The sequence below is a fragment of the Conger conger genome, chromosome 19 (genome assembly GCF_963514075.1).
Source record: "Conger conger chromosome 19, fConCon1.1, whole genome shotgun sequence".
Lineage (NCBI taxonomy): Eukaryota > Metazoa > Chordata > Actinopteri > Anguilliformes > Congridae > Conger > Conger conger.
The window spans coordinates 1,904,751-1,929,976 of NC_083778.1; the positions used below are offsets into that span (position 1 = coordinate 1,904,751).

Here is a 25,226-nt window from a genome sequence, read left to right on the forward strand (position 1 = left end):
AATCATAACATAAGGATAAAACTTGAATTAGTGTAGGTGTATGCATATGTCCAGTTTGTATTTGTATGTATGGTATGTCTGTGATTGTTTCGGTCTCTGGTCCCATTCACGGCAAGGATTTGCTGTTATTTTCGGGGCTCCAAGACTGCAGCGATGACTGTTCCTTTCTTGGAGGCCTCGTTCTCTTGCCGTAGGGTAGAGTCGACTGCTTTATGACATCACAGTGTTGGGGATGTCTGGTCGTCTCCAATCTGAATCAGACAGGAGAGAAAAGAATACGGCAGTATCGAAGAAACAGAACTATTGGATATCCCATTTTTTGATATATTATCTGTCAGCACAATCTTGTTTAGATGTGAGGTGTTTATGTAACACCTCCATGGAAAACGGTACCGCTCGAATGCATTCCCTGGGGGATGCATGTCCAGCGATATTGTTGTTCATTAAACGTAAAGGCTAGCCAGTCCTGACATTCTGTAGCTTTTGATTGCCGCTATGTGTCGCAGTGAGGCGCCCTCTCATTTAAAGGAACCGCAGAAAGAAGGGCCTGTTTCTGACTGTCATTCAAGCTGGCAACACGCGGATGTTTTAAATCTTGCGACCACTTGTCAATATCTTGGGGCTTGGTTGGTTTATGGGTAAACTGAATTTCACCCTCTACCCGTCTTTGTATTACTGCCCTTAATTGAGGTGCCATGTCATCGTCCGATTCACGGCCACTGCTCGTCCATTCATCGTCCCGAGGTAAAACAACCGGCTTCCTTTCCTGATGAAAAGGTGGGGCAGAAGGTTGAACTGGTTGTGCCAACGCTTCACTCTCAGGGGCCAATAATTGTATTTTCCGCAAATGTGTAATTTGTTCTTTTAATGCTATTATTTCTGCATCCATTTTAGTCCTCTTTGCTTTAACACTTTCCAATTCGTCGTCTACATTTTTTACTTTTTCTCTTTCAATGTGTAGGGGTCCTCGCACGGGACTCCAAATTATGTAGGGTTCTCGCACGGACCGCCAAATAACGTAGGGATTTTACTCTCTACGAAACCGGGGCGCCAGTTAAACGTTGTGTTGCAGTATAACTGCGAAAAGTAATCAGTCTCATAAAATTACTGTTATCAGAAATATCCAACCACAAATATAGTATTTTAATTAATAATTAAAATAACCAATATTAATGATTGAACATACCGATAACCTGAAGGTTGGAAGTTCTTCGAAAGACTGCTTTAACTCGGCTCTCATGTCTATGCGATTCCAAAACGGACACCGGGGTTTAATAAAATATATTTATTAAACAAACATACAAACACATAACGGATAAACTAACGGGAAGTTAGTAAGGAAATTTAGTTTGGTATGTGTGTGTGCGTGTGTGTGGCGCGCGCAAGCGCGCGTGTCGCTAGAGTTCTGGGTGTGGTAATGAGTTAGAGTTAGCTGTGAGAAGGGACTACTTGCGTAGTTTTACTCTATATATGCGCAAAAGACGGCGAATCAATTCACGTACATATATATGTAGCTAACCAAACACATTACAATGGTTGGATGGTAAATATTGAAACACAGATTCACAAAAACAGTTAAGACTAAACTAAACACTGGCTATGCCTGAATGTTTGTTTTCTTACTGAGTCCATACGCATTGCTGGATCCAAAAGACATGCTGTCCTTGTAGAAGCGGCGATGGTGCTGTGAATGGTGTCCGGGAGAGATGCGCAGGCTGGGGTGTTCCCGTCTTAGCAGCGCGTTGTCGTCTGATCCACTGGTCCTTTTCCAGGTGTAAAAGTTCGTTGCTGTTTCGTTGTTGGGCTTTATTGGGGTAAACTGATGTAGCGTTCCGCGTACAACAATTTCCACTCACTATAGGCCACGTAGTTACCGCGAGGTAAATGGGTGTGTCCGTAGGCCTGGTAGTGCGCTGTGCAGCATTCAGCCTCTGTCCGAGCCTCGGAGCAGATGAGCTGAAGCGAATGCCCAAAAAGGGTGCGTCCAAGAGAAGAAGCAGAAGAGGCAGAAGAAGCAGAAGAAGCAGAAAAGAGATCCCAAGAACGTGTCTTGCTCTTATACGGGACCGTTTATTGCTCCCGCCATTACGGGATTGGCTGAACCAAGTTAGACGTCATTCGTGGTGGACGTCGCAGAATTTTCCTGTGGGAATGTGGAAGTTGTAGTCCCTACAAATGTCAAGGAGACGGTTGGTTTCAACCTTGGCATTTATTTCATTCTGCCTTCGCATATGACTAACAATAAGCACGCCGAGGGGAAGTTTACGTTTATCCGACATGCGTAGAAATTTCCCGTACGCTTTCTTTGTACTATCCAAACTTCACACCTTATTTTCGTCAACTTGAAAACCATACTTATTTTCAATATATCTTTCCATGTCCTCCAACTTCAAATGTGAATATATAAAACCTTTTGTATCTTTGAGAAGGGAGTCACTGGTAACGTGAGGTACGGCCTTTCCGCCTTTCTCAGGAGTGGGAAACTGAGTCTTATCACGTTTCCCAAACATGATTTCAGTTACGAAAATAAAATTACTGACAACTCGAACTTGAATTTTCAAAGGCTATTCACGTGTCACTCACAGAAATCACACACAGATTACCTTTCCTTTTTTTTTTAGGCTAGGATGCACAATTGGCACGACTTAATGTTAGCACTCCTTTGTATTATTAGGACTAAACAACACAACTACCAAAGTTAATGCCTAAAAAATGCACAAGCTATTTTTAACAAAACGGTATAACAGACACAAGTACGAAACGCTTACACATTAAACATTAAACAACAACCACGATACTGACAACGGATAGTTTCTCATACACACGTCAGGGTAGAGCAAGTTTTATACACCAGCGTTAAAATCACGAACGCTGCCACTGACAGCTCTTGTAACCAGGAATCCTCTGAAAATCCCTTTTTACTCACCGGAGGTTTCACTAAATTTACTTCTTTAAATTAGTGAATTGTGCCCTGCTTTTCCCATCTACATGGAATCCCCTCTAATAGTAAGGCCGAACAAGCGCACACCAACATTAAATCACAAACGTCGCCACAAACACCCTGTTGCAATGTATTGGTTCTCTGAAAACCGTAAAAAATCGCTCAATGGAGGTTTCATTAATTTACTCCTTAAAATTAACGAAATGTGCTTTGCTCGCCTATTTCCTTGAGATTCCCCTTAACCTTGCTCCCACGGAGCACTCTTGCCTGAAATAGTAGTACTGCTTCCAGAACTTCTAAGAGTACTTACTCACATACAATGTTTGCTCCCGGGGGTACGCACGTCACGGTCTAACAATCGGGTACCAACGTTGAATCACAGACGTCCCCTCAACACTCTATTGCGGTCAAAGCTCTCTGAAAATGATGACCACTCAAATGGAGGATTTATTTAACTTACCCTTCAAAATTAAATAAAGGTACCTTGTCACCTATGTACGTGGGGTACCCTGAACAACAATTTAGTGGTCAGCTTATGTACTTATGAACTACACGCTTTACTTATCCAACATACAATGGTATTGCGATGTCAACACCACAGCAGGTATTTCCTCTCTATTTCCTAAAATACAACCGTACCAACAGTGAATTTTCCTGTTCGTTTATCAGCAAAATAATATAACACAAGAAACTCACCAGATAAATGGAGAAAGATGCAGACTGATTTGCAGGCCGATCTTCTCTGGTCACTGGAAAAATTCCTGTAGTCTTGGTACTTTGTGATCTCGGTAGAACCTCCAATTGAAGAACTTCTCGTTTCTTCTTCAATATTATAACTGTTTCGCTGCTGGTACTCGCGTTTTAGGAAAGAAAGAGTCGTTACTCGAAATTTGAGGGTGTAAGACAAGTTTCAGCTCTTTATTCGTGGTTCCAGGTAGTGTGCACGTTGTCCTGAGCTTTCACCAATCTTACACAATCCTTACTGGGAATGACAGAGTTTATATCAGTATCTGAAAGGAAGTGCTTCATCCAATGTGACAAAACACTCCTTTAGATATGATAATGTCTATTGACAGGTTTCCTGGTTAGGCCACAGACAAATGGTTGTCGGCACCTAGACCTCAAATCAACGCCAGGAAAGGAAATGTAAATAGAGTGGGGGAAAACAGGGTGATTGTGGGGATATGCTTTTTAATAGGAGCAGAACTAGCGTGTCAACTTTTTAACTCAGTTTCATCTTGAAAACACCAAAATCTAACATCATCAAAGAAATTCAGGAAACGATATTGAGACACAGGGATCAACATGATTCTTAGTCAATCTGGCAACAGTTTTAAACAGGTGCCTAGGATTGTTTCTATTTTCATCAATTAAGGTAGAGAAATATGATGAACGTGCTGTGGAGAGGGCATGTTTATAGGTTAGTAGGCTATCTTTCCAGGCATGGAGGAATGCCTGCAATTTGGTAGAGCGCCATTTGCGCTCAAGTTGGCATGAAGCTTGCTTGAGAGCACGAGTATGGTCGTTGTACCAAGGTGCTAATTTCTTATGGCCAACTTTTCTTTTCTTAAGAGGTGCGATAGTATCCAGGGTTCTGCAAAGTATGTTATTTATGTTGTCAGTCAGCTGATCAATTGAGTTAATGCTAGTTGTGTATGCATTTTGGCTGGAGCCAAGGAAATCCCCACAGTGCACAAACGAGTTTGGGAGCTCATTAATAAAAGCATTTGCAGTCCTGGAGGAAAGCTTATGGCTAAAGTAGAAAGTAGGATCGGGAGTATGGTTATGGGAATGTGTGGACTGATGTATATGTTGATCAAAGCCAATAGATTCAGTGATAGACAGGAATGCTGATCTGAGATGATCACCTTCACTATCCATGTGAATATTAAAATCCCCTGCAATTACAACTTTATCTGAATTAACAACGAGGCTGGAAAGGAAATCGGTAAGAAGTAAGAAACCACTGTATGGCCCTGGTGGCCTGTACAATTGCAAGGACAAAACGGACTGCTTTTTTTGTCCGGATGTGCAAAACTGAGAACAAGCACTTCAAAAAAGTTAAAATCAAAGCCAGATTTCAAAGTAGCAAGGAGGCATTATATACAGCAGCAACACCTTCACCACGACCTGTCAGACGGGGAACGTGACTACAACTGATTCATTCATCAGTTTTAAGCCAAGTTTCAGTTAAACATAGGACTTCAATTTGATGATCAGTAATTAATTCATTTACAAGAGTTGCTTTAGGAGCTAGTGATCTGATATTAATCAATACAATTTTTAGCTCAGTTTGGTTAGCCACATTATAATCAGAATGACGGCGGCACGGATGGTGCAGTGGGTAGCATTGCCGCCTCACAGGTCCTGGGTTTGAATCCCCGTCGGCCGGGGCCTCTCTGTGCGGAGTTTGCATGTTCTCCCCGTGTCTGCGTGGGTTTCCTCCGGGTACTCCGGTTTCCTTCCACAGTCCAAAGACATGCATGTTAGGCTGATTGGAGAGTCTAAATTGCCCGTAGGTATGAGTGTGTGAGTGAATGGTGTGTGTGCCCTGCGATGGACTGGCGACCCGTCCAGGGTGTATTCCTGCCTTTCGCCCAATGTATGCTGGGATAGGCTCCAGCCCCCCTGCGACCCTGTTCAGGATAAGCGGGTTCAGATAATGGATGGATAATTAGAATGACAGGGTCTGATTTTTTTTTTTTTGATTAGCCATAGAAACACCCTTGATGGGCTATTTTGCAAGGCTTAATTTAGGTTGGGGTACAGACACTATCTCAATAGTATGAAACCTGGGCAGCAGTTCTTGGGAACAAGCAGAAATCTGTGTAAGACAGAAGGTCTGCTGCCTGGCCTTGGCTCTGGTGTGTCAAGTGTTACAATGTTGAACTTTTGTTGTTGACCACTAGATGTCACTGATTTTGTCTTCACTAAGTTTTACTGCCTACTTATGCCTCTTGTAACTCCTCTCTGTTATCTGGTCATGTGAGCTGGTTAGCCAATTGTCTTAGAGTATTTAAGCCTGGTCTTTTCACTTTGTCTTTGTTGAGTCTTCGCTGAACGTTCTGTGAGTAACTTTGGCCTGTACCTCTGTAAACCTAAACTTTGTTTGCCTTACCTGTCCTTTGACCCTGGATTGTTATTACCCTGATTATTTGGATTACCCTTGGAATTTTCTGTCTGATGTTTTTGCCTTTTTGTGAATTTAAGGACTGTACTTTTTGCATTTGGTTCTTGTACCATATCTTCTGAGCTTTTTGAACTTTGACTTTTTGTTGTACTTTCGCATTTGGATCTTGTACTATATCTTCTGAGCTTTTTGGAATTTTGACTTTGAACTTTACCTGCAGTTGCTTCGCAAACAAATCACCCTCAGTTCCTTGGTGATTTAGTGATGTTAATCTGCTGTAGATTTCATCACCATGCCGAGAGGGGATGGGACCAGAGCAAATAACTGACTTAGACATCCGTTTTTCCAGATCACACACCGATTTAAAATTATCTTCGGTGATCTCCGATTGCTTCAATTGGACATCATTAGCGCCGACATGAATAACAATTTTCAAAAATTTACGATTACCCTTAGCCAGCACTTTTAAATTTGCCTCGATGTCGGTCGCCCTAGCCCCAGGAATACATTGCACTATAGTCGCTGGTGTCGCTAAATTCACGTTTCTTAAAATAGAGTCGCCAAGAGTTTTTTCAACAGGTTTCACAGCTGGTGCATTGCTGAGGGGGGAGAACCTGTTGGAAACGTGAATTGTTGGTTGTTGGTGCACTGGTGGCTTAAGTTTTCTCACAGAAACTAGAAAATTCTGTGGGGTGGGGGAGGGGGGTATAATTTTCAGCACCCCCTACCAAAAATAGTTCCTCCGATAGATATATCATTGCACTCATGTAGTACTTTTCTAGACTCAGTGTTTTCCAGTGATGAGGGGGAAACTCGCCTAAACCACTACCAAGGTGTAGCGCCCACCAGGGTGAAGAACAACATTTTGGGCCAGAGCACTCACCGTACACTAGCTGAGGTGGAGAGGGAGAGAACAACATTTTAGCTAATTTAACTGGAAGCTCTGTCTCCATGTTTTGTTCACAGGGTCCAGGTAGAAAGAGCAGGGTCACCTGTACCCAGCTGTCTGTCAATGAAGAGTGATCGTTCAATGCCTGAACCACCATACAACTTCAGAAGAAAGCGTCCAGATGGTAAAAGGTAATTCAACGATTTTAAAATGACACCATTGTTTCATTATATTTAAATTTCACTGGCACCCTTCAGGTATATGTGAGGTGTGTTATGTCATATTCAGATGTGCTGTGAGTCATAGCTGCACTCAGAGGGTGAGTTTAACTGGAAGCTCTGTCTCCATGTTTTGTTCACAGGGTCCTGCAGTCACTGGAGTCCAGCTCTTTAGAAGAGAAGAGTTCAGAGAAATTATCTCCCCCAAAACAGGTGTGAGAACTTCTTCCTTAACTTCCATAACTTCATTATCTTTTAATCAGTTATTTTCTGTGTACTGTATTTAATTCAAACATATAGTGGTATGTAATGCTTCTATTTTGCATTATTTTCTTTTTCAATACAAATGTTTTCATGACAAATTATATTATCAGCATAATAATTTGAGTGAAAAGTTGAATCTGTGAAATTTACACACATTTCATAATTTCTTGGCATTTGGTATGTCCCCCAGCTTTAATGGCAACATGCACATGAGCTGTCTTGGACTCAACATATTTGTGCAAAACCTGATGATCCATGTTATTCCAGCAGTATTTGACAATGTTTCAAAGAGCATCTTGTGATGTTACTGAATGCTTGGTTTCTGTCAGTCTTCAAGTGTCCCCATAGATAGAGGTTGAGGTCCGGTGATTGTGGATTATGCAGCAATCCTTGCTCTTCTTTGGTTTTCAAGTGGTTCTTGCATAGCTTTGAAGTAACTTTCATTTGTTTTAAAATGTTCAAAATCCTAAAACCTTCTTTTTATTTCCACGATAAAATGAAACTGTGGTCTCAGACTTTTGGAACGCACTGGATATCATGAATATTATTTGTGCTTAAAATTAAAAACATGCTCCACCTTTGCCAAATATTACTCTTAACCATCCACATCTCATGCATGCATGCAATCAACCCGCAATCAACCCGCTTTTCAAGCTTTTGACTGTGCACATGAAGCACTAGTCCTAGTGCTAATGTGCTACTTTTTAATCCCTCAAAAGACAGCAGCAACACAACACGCCTTAATCTCTAATCCAGCTCTGCAGTGGTCCTGGCCCTGCGTGGCTCACAGAAAGTCCAGACTCCTTTTGCTGGTCTCAAACACGGCAGCAGAGTAAGCCTCCAAACAGAGCCTTTTAAACCAGAAGCATTCAGCTCACTGTGAGCATTTACTGAATGCATTGCACAGAGCTACTCACTTCTGAGCAAATTATTTATTTATCACACTTCATATGTCTACAAAGCCTTCAAACAGGAACAAAAGCTGCACTTCAGATATGAGCATTTGGCACTGCTGTGCGTTTGGTGTCTCAAATTATCTGTCCCTTTTCTGGCCATGTGACACAAGGCTGTGGTTGTAGTGCATTGAGTGTTCATTTCACACTGATACAGCACACCTCTTCATGTGTTTATTTCAAGGATCTCGCTGACTCACTGGAGAGAGATGAGCAGCACAGTAAGTTCTCTCTCATTGCTACTGTGTGTCCATGACTGACATGAGTTTAGCAAACAGATCTCACAGTGCAATATTCTGATTCATATAATTCACACTTTCATGATAATGCTTTACCTTGATAATCTTACATCTAGAAAACATCTTGAACAAGATGTTCACAATGACATTTAAATGAAATTATAGCCTCAAGTAGTGATTGCACAGAAGATGAAATGTCTCTGATGGGGATTCAATGCAGGAACTTTGTGCTCAAAGTCAGACAACTAAAGCACTGTCCCATCAGACAGACTGCCCTGAGTTTGTGCAGTAACTAAAGCACTGTCCCATCAGACAGACTGTCCTGAGTTTGTGCAGTAACTAAAGTACTGTGCAATCAGACAGACTGTCCTGAGTTTGTGCAGTAACTAAAGCATTGTCCCATCAGACAGACTGCCCTGAGTTTGTGCAGTAACTAAAGCACTGTCCCATCAGACAGACTGTCCTGAGTTTGTGCAGTAACTAAAGCACTGTGCCGTCAGACAGACTGACCTGAGTTTGTGCAGGAACTAAAGCATTGTCCCATCAGACAGACTGCCCTGAGTTTGTGCAGTAACTAAAGCACTGTCCCATCAGACAGACTGTCCTGAGTTTGTGCAGTAACTAAAGCACTGTCCCATCAGACAGACTGTCCTGAGTTTGTGCAGTAACTAAAGCATTGTCCCAGACAGACTGGCCTGAGTTTGTGCAGTAACTAAAGCACTGTCCCATCAGACAGACTGTCCTGAGTTTGTGCAGTAACTAAAGCACTTTCCCATCAGACAGACTGTCCTGAGTTCATATTCAGGGCAGAATAGATTTTAAAATGGCCATGTGACCTTTGAAGACGGTATTTGAAGGTGTTCATTCTTATTTTACAAGTGCAGGAGTATGTAGGTTTTGCTCATTTGTTTTATTTATGATTGATTATCATTGAGAGGTCTGTAATACTGTGAGATAGGTGTGTTACACTGTTAAAGATTTGTAACACTGATGTGTGTGAAATACTGTGAACTTATTTTCTTCTTTATCTGTGATTGAATTGTAAACTTTAGTCTTATTTTAAACATAATTATTTATCATATTTCCTCTCTTCAGATGAATCCATTAAAAGAGCCCAGCAGGAACTGAAAACTCATCTGAAGAAGAAGTTTCAATACATATTTGAAGGTTTAGCAGTGCAGGGCCACACAACTCTCCTCAATGAGATCTATACAGAGCTCTACATCACAGAGGGGGGAAGTGGGGGGGTCAGTAATGAGCACGAGGTCAGACAGATTGAGACAGCATCCAAGAGACAAACCACCCAGGAGACTCCAATCCTCTGCAATGACATCTTTAAGCCTTTACCTGGACAAGAGAAACGCATCAGAACTGTGCTTACAAAGGGCATCGCTGGCATTGGGAAAACCGTCTCTGTGCAGAAGTTCATTCTGGACTGGGCAGAAGGAAAAGCCAATCAGGGCATTGATTTCATCTTCACTCTTCCTTTCCGAGATCTGAATCTGAAGAAGGAAGGAGCATTCAGTCTGATGCAACTTCTGCAGCACTACTTTCCACAACTGAAAGAGATCAAAAGTGTTGAAGGTGATGAAGTCAAAGTTGTGTTTATCTTTGATGGTCTGGATGAATGTCGACTTCCTCTACATTTCCAAAGCAATGAGATCTGCTGTGATATAACAGAGTCATCATCAGTGGATGTGCTGCTGACCAACCTCATTAAGGGGAATCTGCTTCCCTCTGCTCTCCTCTGGATCACCTCCCGACCTGCAGCAGCCAATCAGATCCCTCCTGAGTGCATCCACCAGGTGACAGAGGTACGAGGGTTCAATGACCCACAGAAGGAGGAGTACTTCAGAAAGAGAATCAGAGATCAGAACCAGGCCACCAGAATCATCTCACACATCCAGTCATCCAGGAGTCTCTACATCATGTGTCACATACCAGTCTTCTGCTGGATTTCTGCTACTGTTCTGGAGACAATGTTGGGTAAAGTAGAGAGTGGAGATCTGCCCAAAACTCTGACTGAAATGTACACACGCTTCCTGCTTATTCAGACTAAAGTGAAGAATCTGAAGTATTGTGGCTCTGAAGAAACAAACCCAAAGATGTCAGCATCAGATACAGAAATCATCCTGAAACTGGGGCAGCTGGCTTTTGTACAGCTGGAAAAGGGCAATCTGATATTCTATGAAGAGGACCTGAGAGACAGTGGCATTGATGTCAGTGAAGCTTCAGTGTACTCTGGGGTGTGCACAGAGATCTTTAAAAAGGAGTGTGGGTTGGGTCAGGAGAAGGTCTACTGCTTTGTGCATCTGAGCATTCAGGAGTATCTGGCCGCCTTGTTTGTGTTTCATTCATGTGTAAATGAGAACAGAAATGTGCTCAGAGCAGAAGAATCAAAACCTCACAGTGGCAGAGTGCAGCTGTCTGAGTTACATGAGACTGCAGTGGATCAGGCCTTACTGAGTGAGAACGGACACCTGGACCTTTTCCTCCGATTCCTTCTCGGCCTCTCTCTGGACTCCATTCAGCCCCTCTTAGGAGGACTACTGACCCAGACAGGAAGCAGATCCCCTGTACCAGACCCACAGACACAGACAGGAAGCAGATCAGAGAGAATTAAGGAAACAGTCCAGTACATTAAGGAGAAGATCAAACATGAATCTTCCGCAGAGAGGACCATCAATCTGTTCCACTGTCTGAATGAACTGAATGACAACTCTGCAGTGGAGGAAATCCAGAATTCCCTGAGATCAGGAAAACTTTCTGATAAAGAGCTGGAACCCCACCAATGTTCAGCTCTGGCCTTTGTGTTACTGATGTCAGAGGAGATCCTGGATGAGTTTGACTTGAAGACCTACAACACATCAGAAGCAGGTCGTCACAGACTGGTACCAGTAGTCAGGAACTGCAGGAAGGCCATGTGAGTATTATGTCATTATTCATGTAGATGATGGACAGCATATTTTCATACTTTATCATTTTAGTCAGTGCAATAAAATTGTCAGGCAACTGAAAATTTGATTATAATATCTGAATCTAGCTTGTGCCCTCATTTAATGTTCTGAATCCAGAACATAAGCTGCAAAAACTCCTCACTTATATATTTTATTTTATTTTATTTACTATTATTATTATTTCCAAAGATAAACTGACAAATAAATGATGAATTTGTTGTAAGTGAAAGGCAGCGTTATCTGATGGATCAACATGTCAAAACATACAGCACAGCTCATGTGTGGGATTAAGGGGGAGAAAGGGGGGATTCTTGTAATCTCAGCTAGTTTTTATTTAGTTTGTGTTTAAAAAAAAACTATTTCCCACACCTCTAGGACAGCAGTGCACGGTAACCCACCATCTCCCACACATAGGTGAAAGTGAAAGGCTTTAGGGGGGAGAAAGGGGGGATTCCAGGTTCCTGTAATTTCAGCAAGTTTTTATTTAGTTTCAGTGTTTTTAAAAACTATTCCCCACACCTCTAGGACAGCAGTAATGTTCAGTGCATGGTAACCCACCATCTCCCACACATAGGTGCTGATGATTCGAATAAGGACGAGTAGTGGAGAGGAGTGAAAGAGAGGGAGATGAATATTGTTGGTATATCTAGTGTGTGTGTGTGAACTTGCGAATTAAGGCAGAATAGATCCTGGCAAGGTTTTGGCAGGGATTCTGGGTGAGGCAAATATTTGTAGCTGAAAGAGCATGTCATTTGAATGTTCATATCACAAATGGACAGTAAATTCAGTTTAGCAAAAAGTGGGGATGATGGCTCATAACGGTTAGAGTAATTAGTCTTATCATTTATTTCTGCAAAATGGAGATTCTGTGAAGAGAGGTGGGGTATGTGGCGGCCCATGCAATATTACAGTGTAGAAGATAAGGGGAAATGAGGCTGAAGTTCAGAGTTCAGACAGGACTGGTGAACCCAAGGATGGACTTTACAGATGATGGGTGATTTTGTTATGTATGTGTATGTGATTATTCCAGTTTAACGTTTCAACATTTCTTTATTTTTCCAGAAAATGTATCACTTTTTTGCACAAAGTAATAAAATGAAAATGCAGAAACGACACAGCTGGAAACAAACATAGTCGAGGGCAAGTCTGACTCCCTGCCAGAATTTGACTAGTTCTCCTTTCATGATTTCCCACCAGCTTCTGACCGATTTATTAATTGTTTCTGAGGACAGATGGACAATTCTGTGCCATGGTCCATATAGGTACTTTCACATTTAAAATGGTGGGAACACTGTTGTCGCAGTTAGAATCTTAGAAGAAATACAGTTTTGTTTGCTGGTATGTCTCTGTTCTGGAAGCCATGCTTCTATACAGCAGCTCATTGCTTTTTAATGGAAATGATTTCAAAGGCCAGCGGATTTCACATTGTGAGGAGCACATGCCCAACGGCTCGTAGCTTTCACTGAGGACGGCAGGTGACAGTTACTGCAGTCGTTGCCGCGCTGAAGCAGGAGTGGTGGAGTGTAGCTCCAGAAAGGGACCGCATGTTGAACAATGCAGAGTGTTCCCCAAAAAATATAAGTAGTCGGCCAAAGAGAAAGAGTAGCCGGCCAGGGGGGTTCAGATGATGTCCACTGGCCTCTTTTTTCTGACGCAATTTGGAGGCTTCTGGTGCATTTTAAAATGTTAAATTAATCCCTAATACATGCCTTTTGTCTGAAGCATTTTGTTTATGTTAAAATATGCCAACATCACAAACAATTTAATCTTGTAGTGCCATTCACCAGAAATTTGTTCAGAAAGAAAGAAGAAAATATGGTAATGATAACTCTTTACTTGAATAAACAAGTATTTTACAAAGTGTTGCATAAGATACATGTTTCACTTGAATGATATTGAACAATAACTCTAATATGACTATGTACAAAGTAAACTATTAGGTTTATATATTCAGTCATCCATGTCAGACTGACTCTTCCCAGTCCGTGTGAAGAGACACCAATGCTCTGCTAAGCCCGTAAATGCAAATCTTTAAACTGTTCCACTGATTTGATGTCACAATAACCTGTGATGTCACAATAGCCTATGATGTCACAATAGCCTCTGCCCTCTAGCACAGCTCTCATACACGAGAGACCACTTTATTAGGTACACCAGCTTGTAAATGGAAATATTTAAACACCATAGTATTAGCAGTATACTGTGTATACATTTTCATGTCCTGTTTCATCTCAGTCTCCCTTTCTTCCTCAAGAAAATGTACATCTCTAGTTTAATTTTACATCCACCATAGCCTAGCATACATGCATCTCGCCTACAGATATTCAGTATTCTTTGTCACTTCTCCCGATAAAGACAAGTGCAAGCTGTGAAAGACGCTCCTCGGTCATTGTCGAGCGAAGGTATGTTCTCAATAGTTTTAGCCTGCTGAAAGAGCGCTCTGCTTGCGCACTGCTCACAGGAATTGTGAGATAAATGCGATACAATGTTGCAAGGTTTGGGAATGCTCTATTCATGTCATTAGCAACAATGAAGGCTAAAACCTGACCAGTCACCAACTCATTATTTTGTTCCTCAAATAAACTTTTATCGTATATGTCCCGAAAGGAGCAGTATTCATCATGCACATCTGACGCACATACATCGTCACCATAATAAGCAGCTAGCTCGTTCATATTGTGGAGGGCAAAGTGTAGCTTTAGAATGCAGAGCTGTGTGTGTATGTGAACTCGCCAATACATTTCTCACAGAACCGACATTTGTCCACTTTTTTACTTCACAGTCGTGGTGATCAAACTTCCAAGAACTAAGTGCTAGTGTGTTCTAAGCCTTTACTGGTGTCCGTATGAGGTTCGTATGATGTCGCTAGCATAAACAAATAGCACAAACCCATACAATGTGCTTTAACGGCACTTGGTCATTCGAACGATATAAATGAAAGCATTCGATTACGGTCAAAGGCACCGACAATTCCTGTTGCACCGTCCATAAATGGCAAAAGTCCCACCATAGGATCGATTTAAATCTTTAAAAGTTCTACATTTTCTGAATTGTTGTTAATTTCTCTTGGCCGTTATCGATGAGTCCGTGTGGTCCGTTCAGTTGCTATGTAAATTATGTTAGAAGGATACAACACGGTTATTTACGACCTAAACTTGGACCCACAATTTTAATGCTTGTTTTTGTTGATTGATAATATGGATGGATAAAAGCCTAATTCGGCCCTTGTATGTATTTGTATGTGCAAATGTTTTTGCAGAATTCCACATGCTGGGATTATGAAGGGTGTTCCCCCCCCCCCACTTCTGTATATTGGTGTTCTTAGTCCTTGATTCCACATCTCAGGGAAATAGCTGGTTTTTGCATTTCAGTGCAGCTATGCTTTAGTAATTCTCAGAACTGATGGTCTCTCTCTGACTCTCTCTAACTCTCTCTGACTCTCTCTCTGAGTCTCTGACTCTCCCTGACTCTCTCTGTCTCTCAATTCAATTCAAAATTCTTTATGGGCATGACATATTTTCCAATACATATTGCTAAAACGTGATAAGCAACATATTTTTTTACAAAAACAGTAAACATAATAACAATTAACAATACAAAGATTACAATGAAACACGTATAATTACAATGGTCTATTCATAATGACAAATATACATATTTATATATATATACATATATATATATATATATATATATATATATATATATATATATATATATATATATATATATATATATATATATATATATATATATATATAAATGCAAATTATCATATCATATTACCTAATTTTATCTTTAAAACTGGTGGGGGTTAGGGGTCACTGCTGTCCCTCGGCTGTGGCAGGTAGCTACATACTGTGCTGCCAAATGTGCACAGCTCCTTTCCTCTCCAAGGAGGATTTGTAATAATTGTGTCTCTGGTATGGCTGGGTATATATTTTTAAATTTGGGAAAGAGAAGTTCTGGAATTTCTATGTATTTGTCACAATGGTTAGAAAGTGCAGCTCTGCCTCCATGTCCTGTTTGTCACAGTGGGAGCACAGCCTCTCTTCTCTGGGCAGCCAGGTGTGTGTGTGTGTGTGTGTGTGTGTGTGTGTGTGTGTGTGTGTGTGTGTGTGTGTGTGTGTGTGTCTGTGTGTGTGTGTGTGTGTGTGTGTGTGGGCTGTGTGTGTGTGTCTGTGTGTGTGGGCTGTGTGTGTGTGTGTGTGTGTGTATGGGGTGTGTGTGTGTGTGTGTGTGTGTCTGTGTCTGTGTGTGTGTGTGTGTGTGTGTGTGTGTGTGTGTGTGTGTGTCTGTGTGTGTGTGTGTGTGTGTGTGTGTGTGTGTGTGGGGGGTGTGTGTGTGTGTGTGTGTGCCTCCATGTCCTGTTTGTCACAGTGGGAGCACAGCCTCTCTTCTCTGGGCAGCCAGGTCTGTGTGTGTGTGTGTGTGTGTGTGTGTGTGTGTGTGTGTGTATGGGGTGTGTGTGTCTGTGTGTGTGTGTCTGTGTGTGTGTATGGGGTGTGTATGGGGTGTGTGTGTGTGTGTTTCAGCCTCTCTTCTCTGGGCAGCCAGGTCTGCCGGTGGCGCCCGGTCTCTATTGCTGGGCTGTGCTCGCTGAGTCTGTACTTAGTCAGGGTTTTCCTGAGTTTATAATTCTTCACTGTGGTCAGATAATCTGCCACAGTGTATTGTCTTTCTAGGGCCAGATAGCATTCTAATTTGTTTTGATTTTGTGTTTGAATATTCCGGTTAGTAATGTAATTTTGTTTTTGTTGCTTTATAATTTGGTTGATTCTAATTGGTTGTTTTGGTATGGAGCTGTCCTGAGGCTGGTGACTGAGCCTCAGGGCTGGATGGTGTTAGTGGGGGTTAGTGACTGAGCCTCAGGGCTGGATGGTGTTAGTGGGGGTTAGTGAACTGAGCCTCAGGGCTGGATGGTGTTAGTGGGGGTTAGTGACTGAGCCTCAGGGCTGGATGGTGTTAGTGGGGGTTAGTGACTGAGCCTCAGGGCTGGATGGTGTTAGTGGGGGTTAGTGACTGAGCCTCAGGGCTGGATGGTGTTAGTGGGGGTTAGTGAACTGAGCCTCAGGGCTGGATGGTGTTAGTGGGGGTTAGTGACTGAGCCTCAGGGCTGGATGGAGTTAGTGGGGGTTAGTGACTGAGCCTCAGGACTGGATGGTGTTAGTGGGGGTTAGTGACTGAGCCTCAGGGCTGGATGGTGTTAGTGGGGGTTAGTGACTGAGCCTCAGGGCTGGATGGTGTTAGTGGGGGTTAGTGACTGAGCCTCAGGGCTGGATGGTGTTAGTGGGGGTTAGTGACTGAGCCTCAGGGCTGGATGGTGTTAGTGGGGGTTAGTGACTGAGCCTCAGGGCTGGATGGTGTTAGTGGGGGTTAGTGAACTGAGCCTCAGGACCAGCTGGTTGAGGGGACTCTTCTCTGGGCTCAGCTCTTGGCATTGCAGGGCTTTGTAATGGTATGAGTGGGGGTCGCTGTTTTTGAAATGTTTCCAAAACTGTATTGCCCTCTTTTGTATTTTGATTAATAATGGATATTGGCCTAATTCTGCCCTGCATGCATTGTTTGCTGTTTTCCATTGTACTTGTAAAATGTTCTTACAAAACTCTGCATGCAGGGTTTCAGTTGGGTGTTTGTCCCATTGAGCAAAATCTTGCTTTGTAAGTGGACCCCACGCTTCACTGCCATAGGGGGCAATTGGCTCAATTAGATTCTAATATTTTTTAACAAATATTAATTCTGATTGGGATTTCAATGCTGATCTTTTTCTTCATGGCATAGAATGCCCTACATGCCTTCTCTTTCAGTTCATTTATTGCCATGTTGAAATTTCCGGAACATTTTATATTTAGGCCTAAATAGTTCTAGTTTGTGCAGTGTTCTATGTGGTTTGTCCCTATTCTGAAGTTATATGCATTTCTCTGAGATCTGGATCTTTTTTGGAAAATCATTATCTTTGACTTTTTCACGTTTACCGTCAGGGCCCAGGTCTGACGGTATTTCTCTAGCAGATCCAGGCCCTGCTGTAAGCCCTGTGCTGTGGGCGACAGCAGAACCAGGTCATCTGTGTAGAGGAGGAGTTTCACCTCTTTGTCCTGTAGCATGAGACCAGGGACTTAATTCATTAATATACATGTTGAATAGAGTTGGGCTTAGGTTGCAGCCCTGTCTCACTCCATGCTCCTGGATAAAAAGTCTGTTCTTTGGTTGCCAATTTATATGCCGCACTTATTGCCTGTGTACATTGAGTTAACAATATCATACGTTTTACCCCCTACACCGCTTTCAAGAAGTTTGTAGAATCAGCAAATGTGGCAGATTGAATCAAATTCTTTTTGGAAATTTATGACAGCAAGCTAAATTTTTGGTTTTATTTTGGTTAACATATTTTTCTATTCGGTGTAGGGTTGTTAATATGATCAGCTGTGTGGTGTTTTGGTAAGAATCCAATTTGAAATTTACTCAGGACATTGTGCTCATTTAGAAAGTCTGTAAGTCTTGTATTCATAATGCTACAGCCAGCCTTCCCCAGATTACTGTTCACACAAATGCTTCGGTAATTGTTGGGATCCAATTTATCTCCACTTTTAAAGATTAGGGTGATAAGCCCTTGATTCCAGATCTCAGGGAAGTAACCCACGCTCAGAACTAAGTTAAATCATTTTAGAATAGCCTGTGAAATTTGACTCTGGTGTGTTTTAGCATCTCATTTAAGATGCCATCAGGTCCAGATGCTTTTTTGGGTTTGAGGACCTGCAGTTTCTCCAGTAGCTCCTGTCCAGTAATGGAGGAATCCAGTGGGTTTTGGTTCTTTTATTGCCAATTCTAGTGATTGTAACTTCTGTTGGATGTGGTTTTGTTCTGATGCTGTGTTGAGGTGTATTGTTTTAAAGTGTTTTGAAGTGTTCAGTCCATATATCTCTGTTTTGAATGGCCAATTGTTCAGTTTTGATTTATTCAGTGTTTTCCAATTCCCCCAGAATGTGTTAGTATGAATGGATTCCTCAATTAGTGTCAGCTGTTTATGGGTATACAAGGATTTTTTGGTTCTGAACATGCGTTTGTAGTGTTTGTGTCTCACAGTAACAGAGGTGCTAATCAGGGTTTAATGGGTCTCTGTGTTTTTGATTTGACAGTTTCCGCAGTTTTTTCCTTATATTTTCACATTCTGTATCAAACCAGTTGTCGTCTTTGGATTTTATTTATTTATTACTTGATATTTTCAATTCAGATATGTTAGCAATTTTCCCAAATATAAAATTGATATTTTCCACTGCCTGATTTACACCTTCTGTACTGTGAGCATATGTGCTTTCCAGAAAGGTGTCTAATAATGTTTGAATTTTTTGGGTGCCAATTGCTTTCTGGAAGTGTTCTGTCCTGTTTTCCTGCCCATCTGTATGATTTTGGAAGTTTGAACAGCTTACTGGGCGGTGTGTGTGTGGTGGTGTTAGTTTCTGTCCTTTTCAGATACACAGTAATTTGGCTGTGATCAGACAGAGGGGTTAGTGGCTTGGCAGTAAATGCACTGAAAGAGAAGGGGTCTACATCTGTGACCATGTGATCAACTGTACTGTTGCCAGGAGGTGAGCAATAGGTGTATCCTCCTAAAGAGTCTCCTACCGTTGACAATGTACAGACTCAGGCTACGTCAGAGCTGCAGGAGTAACCCTCTCATGGTTGTTTCTTTGGAGGATATTCCAGTTGTTGCAGGATTTTTGGCCGCTAATGTAGTTGTCTCCCTCTGTGCTGGTGAAATCCAGCAGGGTTCCGGTTCTGGAGTTCAGATCCCCACAGATGAGTATATTCCCCTGGGCCTGGACATGACTTGATTCTTTCTGCAGGTTGGGGAACATTTCTTCACAGAAATAAGGCGACTCTGAAGGAGGAATTTAGACTGCAGAGAGAAACACATCTTTCGGTTCAAAATTATTTTTTGATTTTCAACCATAAGTAATTTTTTCCTTTTTTTATGGGCTCAATTCGTTTTTGTAGTTCAGATTTATACCAGATTATTAGTCCCCCTGAGTCGCAAGTCTTGAGTCTTGAGTGATGGTACTTAGTTTTTGTGAGGGCACAATCATTTATTTGTAATCTGTGGGACAGTGAGTGACAGCACCTTCCAGACACCATGTCTCTTGTAAAATAATTTTGTAAATATTTTTATATTTTCTTTGAATTCCAGGGCCTGGCTCTTTGAACCAAAAATTGAAGAGCTCAGTCCCTGGATATTCCACACGCTAATCTAAATAGATTTCATACTGTGGTAACTGTTAATGATTACAATTGTTTTGGATGAGACAAACAATATAGAAAAGAAACAATGTATTATATTCAGGCTGAAGGAATATAAACCTTTTTAACTCCGCCATAATCAACAATATATAAGTATTTAAAGAATATGACAATATACATTTATTAAAAAATAAATAAATATTTATATATAAAACTTTTATTTTATTTTTATTTTTCCCCCTCTATCCACTCAGCTTTGTACAGATGTACATGAGCAGCTGTTTGATCTCACCCATGTACTCAGAGTCATTTGGGCCTCGCAGGGCTTCAGCTTAGCTGTGTGGGCTGTGTTGTGGGGCGGGGTCCTGTGGGGGGGTGAGTCGGGCCGGGGCTGGGCTGGTGGGTCTGTGAGAGGCAGTGTGCTTGGTTGGGCTGGTGGGTCTGTGAGAGGGAGTGTGCTTGGTTGGGCTGGTGGGTCTGTGAGAGGCAGTGTGCTTGGTTGGGCTGGTGGGTCTGTGAGAGGCAGTGTGCTTGGTTGGGCTGGTGGGTCTGTGAGAGGGAGTGTGCTTGGTTGGGCTGGTGGGGTAGTGTGCTTGGTTGGGGTGGTGGGGGCAGTGTGCTTGGTTGGGCAGGTGGGGTAGTGTGCTTGGTTGGGGTGGTGGGGTTAGTGTGCTTGGTTGGGCTGGTGGGGGCAGTGTGCTTGGTTGGGCTGGTGGGGGTAGTGTGCTTGGTTGGGCTGGTGGGGGTAGTGTGCTTGGTTGGGCTGGTGGGGGTAGTGTGCTTGGTTGGGCAGGTGGGGTAGTGTGCTTGGTTGGGGTGGTGGGGTTAGTGTGCTTGGTTGGGCTGGTGGGGGCAGTGTGCTTGGTTGGGCTGGTGGGGGCAGTGTGCTTGGTTGGGCTGGTGAGGGTAGTGTGCTTGGTTGGGGTGGTGCATTCAGGTGGGCTGGGTGAGGTTGGTATCCCGGTCCTTTGTTGGGTGTGATGTGTCTGAGGTGGGCTGGGTGGTGAGGGGGGTCCTGGGCGGTGCAGGAGGGCTCTGCTGGGCGGTGCTGGAGACTCTTCTTTTGTTGCCAGAGCGTCTGCTGAGTGCCACGTCTTTCAGCGTCTTGGCGAACTCCCCGACTGCTGACTTGAAGAGGTGCACCTGGTCGTGCAGGTCCCAGGGTCCGATGGTGGGGTGATGAGCCAGGTGCATGTGGGGTAGCAGAGCGCAGCCTCTGGAGATGTATAGTGAGGGGGTGGAAGTCCCTGCGGGGCAGGAGAGCTGAGATGGTGATTTTGGAGTTGGGGAAGCTCTCTGAGGCCCTCTCTGCCACTCTCCTGAGCAGAGCCCCCACCCTCTCCTGCTCTTCCCTCAGGTAATTTGTGCCTGTGTGGATGATGATGTGTTTGGAGGAGCTGAAATCAGGCTCGGACAGAATCCGAAGTGCATCCTTGGTTCTGGGACACCAAGTCTTTTGTAGAACTCGCACAGCTAGACCAATGAGGGAATAGCTGGGGGTGAAGGGATGACAAGTTTTTTCCTTGGCTGTTGTGAAGCAAATAAGAGATTTTAATTATCATCCTCCATCCAAGAACAGAGCACAATTACATTTAAGAATATACTGGGTCCGTTGCCACGGGTCGGATATGGATTGACCTGCCCCATATCCCGCTTACGGCTGGCTGGCCTGAAACGGATCAGTACAATTCTCAATATTCTCCGTTCTCAAACAGGGCCATATTGTAAGCTCAGTGGTTACTATAGTTTTACTCGTTTATCTGACTCCATTTAAGATTAGAATTTAGAAATGTGGTTTTGAAACCTCGGGAGTGGCTACACTCGACTCTTACAGCGCCACCATTACTCAATATACGCTCCCGGCATTATTGCTGAATCTCAGTTCGGCGGAGAACTCAGAGGCTGAGGATCAATACATGCACTACACTGACATGATAGTTGCGAGCCCAGGTCGGCGTGCACTTAGAGGGCTCCTTAGAGCTAACTTGACAGGAACCAGCGCAGAAACGCCCATGGGTTCCCTTCGCATCAAATTACAAGAGCCATGCACCACCAATCCTTTTATGGGCCAGACTTGGCTGCCTTTTCCAGCTTGGAAACACCACGAAACCACTGATCAGTTGGTGTATGGTCAATATTATAAAACTGAATATTAGTATTCAGTTGTAATTTAGGCTGAAAAAGGTAAAAGATGAATTAGAGTCATGGAGATCACGCAAGTTACAAACAAAATCATTTATTCGCAGACAGGTAGGTTCGTAGCTTTAGAATATCACAATCAGTTACAAAATAGACAAATTGAAAATAGAAATAGAGAGTAAATAGTCTTACCCAGCCTGCTTTGGCTACACACATATACAGAGTCTGCACAGTGTGGGAAGTCAAGTGCGATCTTCCCAGATTGGTCTGTCTCCCTCGCTTTTATGCCAGATCATGTTTGATCCAGGTGGCAGTGCCATGAATTAGCCTGGAGGGGTTGTCAAATGTGGAATTTAGACCCCCACCCTTGGGGGTTGTTAGGTAAGGGTAAATAGAAAATTAAACAATTACCAGAGAGGTAAACTAAGTTCCTGAAACTATGGCTCCCAGGTCAACACTGCTAGCTCCACCGACACATCAGCCAAGCTCCCAGGTCAACACTGCTAGCTCCACCAACACATCAGCCAAGCTCCCAGGTCAACACTGCTAGCTCCACCAACACATCAGCCAAGCTCCCAGGTCAACACTGCTAGCTCCATCGACACATCAGCCAAGCTCCCAGGTCAACACTGCTAGCTCCATCGACACATCAGCCAAGCTCCCAGGTCAACACTGCTAGCTCCACTGACACATCAGCCAAGCTCCCAGGTCAACACTGCTAGCTCCACTGACACATCAGCCAAGCTCCCAGGTCAACACTGCTAGCTCCACCGACACATCAGCCAAGCTCCCAGGTCAACACTGCTAGCTCCACCGACACATCAGCCAAGCTCCCAGGTCAACACTGCTAGCTCCACTAACACATCAGCCAAGCTCCCAGGTCAACACTGCTAGCTCCACTGACACATCAGCCAAGCTCCCAGGTCAACACTGCTAGCTCCACCGACACATCAGCCAAGCTCCCAGGTCAACACTGCTAGCTCCACTGACACATCAGCCAAGCTCCCAGGTCAACACTGCTAGCTCCACTGACACATCAGCCAAGCTCCCAGGTCAACACTGCTAGCTCCACTGACACATCAGCCAAGCTCCCAGGTCAACACTGCTAGCTCCACCGACACATCAGCCAAGCTCCCAGGTCAACACTGCTAGCTCCACTGACACATCAGCCAAGCTCCCAGGTCAACACTGCTAGCTCCACCGACACATCAGCCAAGCTCCCAGGTCAACACTGCTAGCTCCACTGACACATCAGCCAAGCTCCCAGGTCAACACTGCTAGCTCCACTGACACATCAGCCAAGCTCCCAGGTCAACACTGCTAGCTCCACCGACACATCAGCACAGCGGGAGAGCGGAGGGCTTACCCACTGAATTGGCTGCATTAAGGAGATGCAGGTAACTGGGGTCAGGATCTGCAGCAGAATGGATGAAGAGCGATGGGCTGATCAGTCAGGCAGGCAGGCGGTAGGCCAAGCACCATAATAATAAGGGGCTGTCACTTACTGCTGCCTCAGCCGGTTGTGCACCCACCGCACCTACAGCTTCTAGAGACAGTGCCTCTGCTGGTTGTGGTGAACCAGCTACAGTGTGGGAGGAAAGTGTCAGAGACAACAGACAGCAGCAGCCCACCACAAATCAGACACGCAAGACAGGACAGGAGACAGTCCTCCCCTGGAGCAATGCAGGGTTAAGGGCCTTACTCTTGGGCCCAACAGTTGTGTGGATCTTATTGTGGCTACACTGGGGATTGAACCACCGACCTTGTGGGTCCCAGTCATGTTCCGTAACCGCTATGCTACAGGCCATCTTATTTGTGAAGGGCTTTTCCCAAGCTCAAAGCGCTGTACAGTACAAGCATTAATAAAATAAGTACATTTAGCAATTGACTGTTATAGTATTATATAGTTTAAAATTGATGCAACATATTTTACACAGCTGTCTTTGCAGATTATCAGTGTTCCCCAAAAATGTAAGTAGTAGGCCAAAGAAAAAGTTGATGATGTCCCCTGGCCTCTTTTTTCTGACGCAATTTGGAAGCTTCTGGTGCATTTTAATTTGATAGGCTGATTGGAGAGTCTAAATTGCCCATAGGTATGAGTGTGTGAGTGAATGGTGTGTGTGCCCTGCGATGGACTGACAACCTGTCCAGGGTGTATTCCTGCCTTTCACCCAATGTATGCTGGGATAGGCTCCAGCACCCCTGCGACCCTGTTCAGGATAAGCAGGTTAAGATAATGAATGAATGAATGAATTAATTAGTTTATTAAAATGGTACAGCATAGATCTAAAATGAGATGTAGCAAGTTAGCCAGCTAATTTATAACTAACTCAGTCAAATAAATGGAGGAATAGGTGAGGAGGAGGCACAAATGAGCGAATGGTCAGAGGAGGAGAGAGTGGACTGGAGCACGTCACAGGTAGCCAACACAGCAGCAGAAGATTCCTTAAAGTGATATTACAGTTTGGTACAACATACATACTGATGTTATTACGAATGCATTGTAGCACTGTAGGGAAGAAGACAACTTCAGTAGTTTAGCTTATTGTTGAAAGATTCTCTGTATAATCATGAAGATTTCTTTTTTTTTGAAATTACATTTATTTTCTGATTTTTCCATTTTTCTCCCAGTTTGGTAGCCAGTTGTACCCCGACTGATTCGATTAGAGCGAGCATTAGAGACACCGCTCACACCTCGTCCCTCACGCCTTCTTCAAGCGGTCTCGTCTCATGCTCGTGACCGTGATTCTGAGGCACCCAGGGTGCTGTTGTATGCGGTGATCCACTGACCCTGCCAAGTCCCTCCCTCTGGAGCAGCGAGCCAATTATGCTGCTCCATGCGGGCCGGCCAAACTTGGCTTTTTAGCTGGACTGGGAATCGAACCCCGGTCCCCGGGGTTTATTAAACGGGTTTTCACTTTGTCATTATGGCATATTGAGTGTAGAAAAACACATCTATAAAAACTGAAGGGGTGAGAGCTTTCAGTATCTAGTCTTGATTCTTGCCTTTTGAGTGGCATGGATTCTGTTATTGGCTTTTTTTCTGTTAGGACCAGAATTGTGCCCATTGAAGTGAAGAAAGCCATTAAAAACATTGTTAAGGGCAGAGAAAAAAACAAAAAACAGTCACAGACATCGGTGATGCGGAACATCAAACACTTACAGAATCAGCAGGTAGCTGAACGTATCTGATATATTTTAAAGTTCTGCCACGCCTCACAACTAAAGACATGCAAAGACACAAAAGGAATCACCTGTACT

At 43.4% G+C, this 25,226-nt stretch overlaps 1 protein-coding gene across 1 annotated transcript in view; it reads left to right on the top strand.

The window, feature by feature from the left end:
- Nucleotides 1–7,141: 7,141 nt before the first annotated feature.
- The window catches only part of LOC133119278 (NACHT, LRR and PYD domains-containing protein 12-like), a 132,840-nt gene continuing 114,755 nt past the window's right edge, over nt 7,142–25,226 (top strand). The window contains exons 1-2 of the mRNA XM_061229805.1: nt 7,142–7,151; nt 9,865–11,557. Coding sequence (XP_061085789.1) covers nt 7,142–7,151; nt 9,865–11,557 — 1,703 coding nt within the window. The remainder of the gene's footprint in view (nt 7,152–9,864; nt 11,558–25,226) is intronic.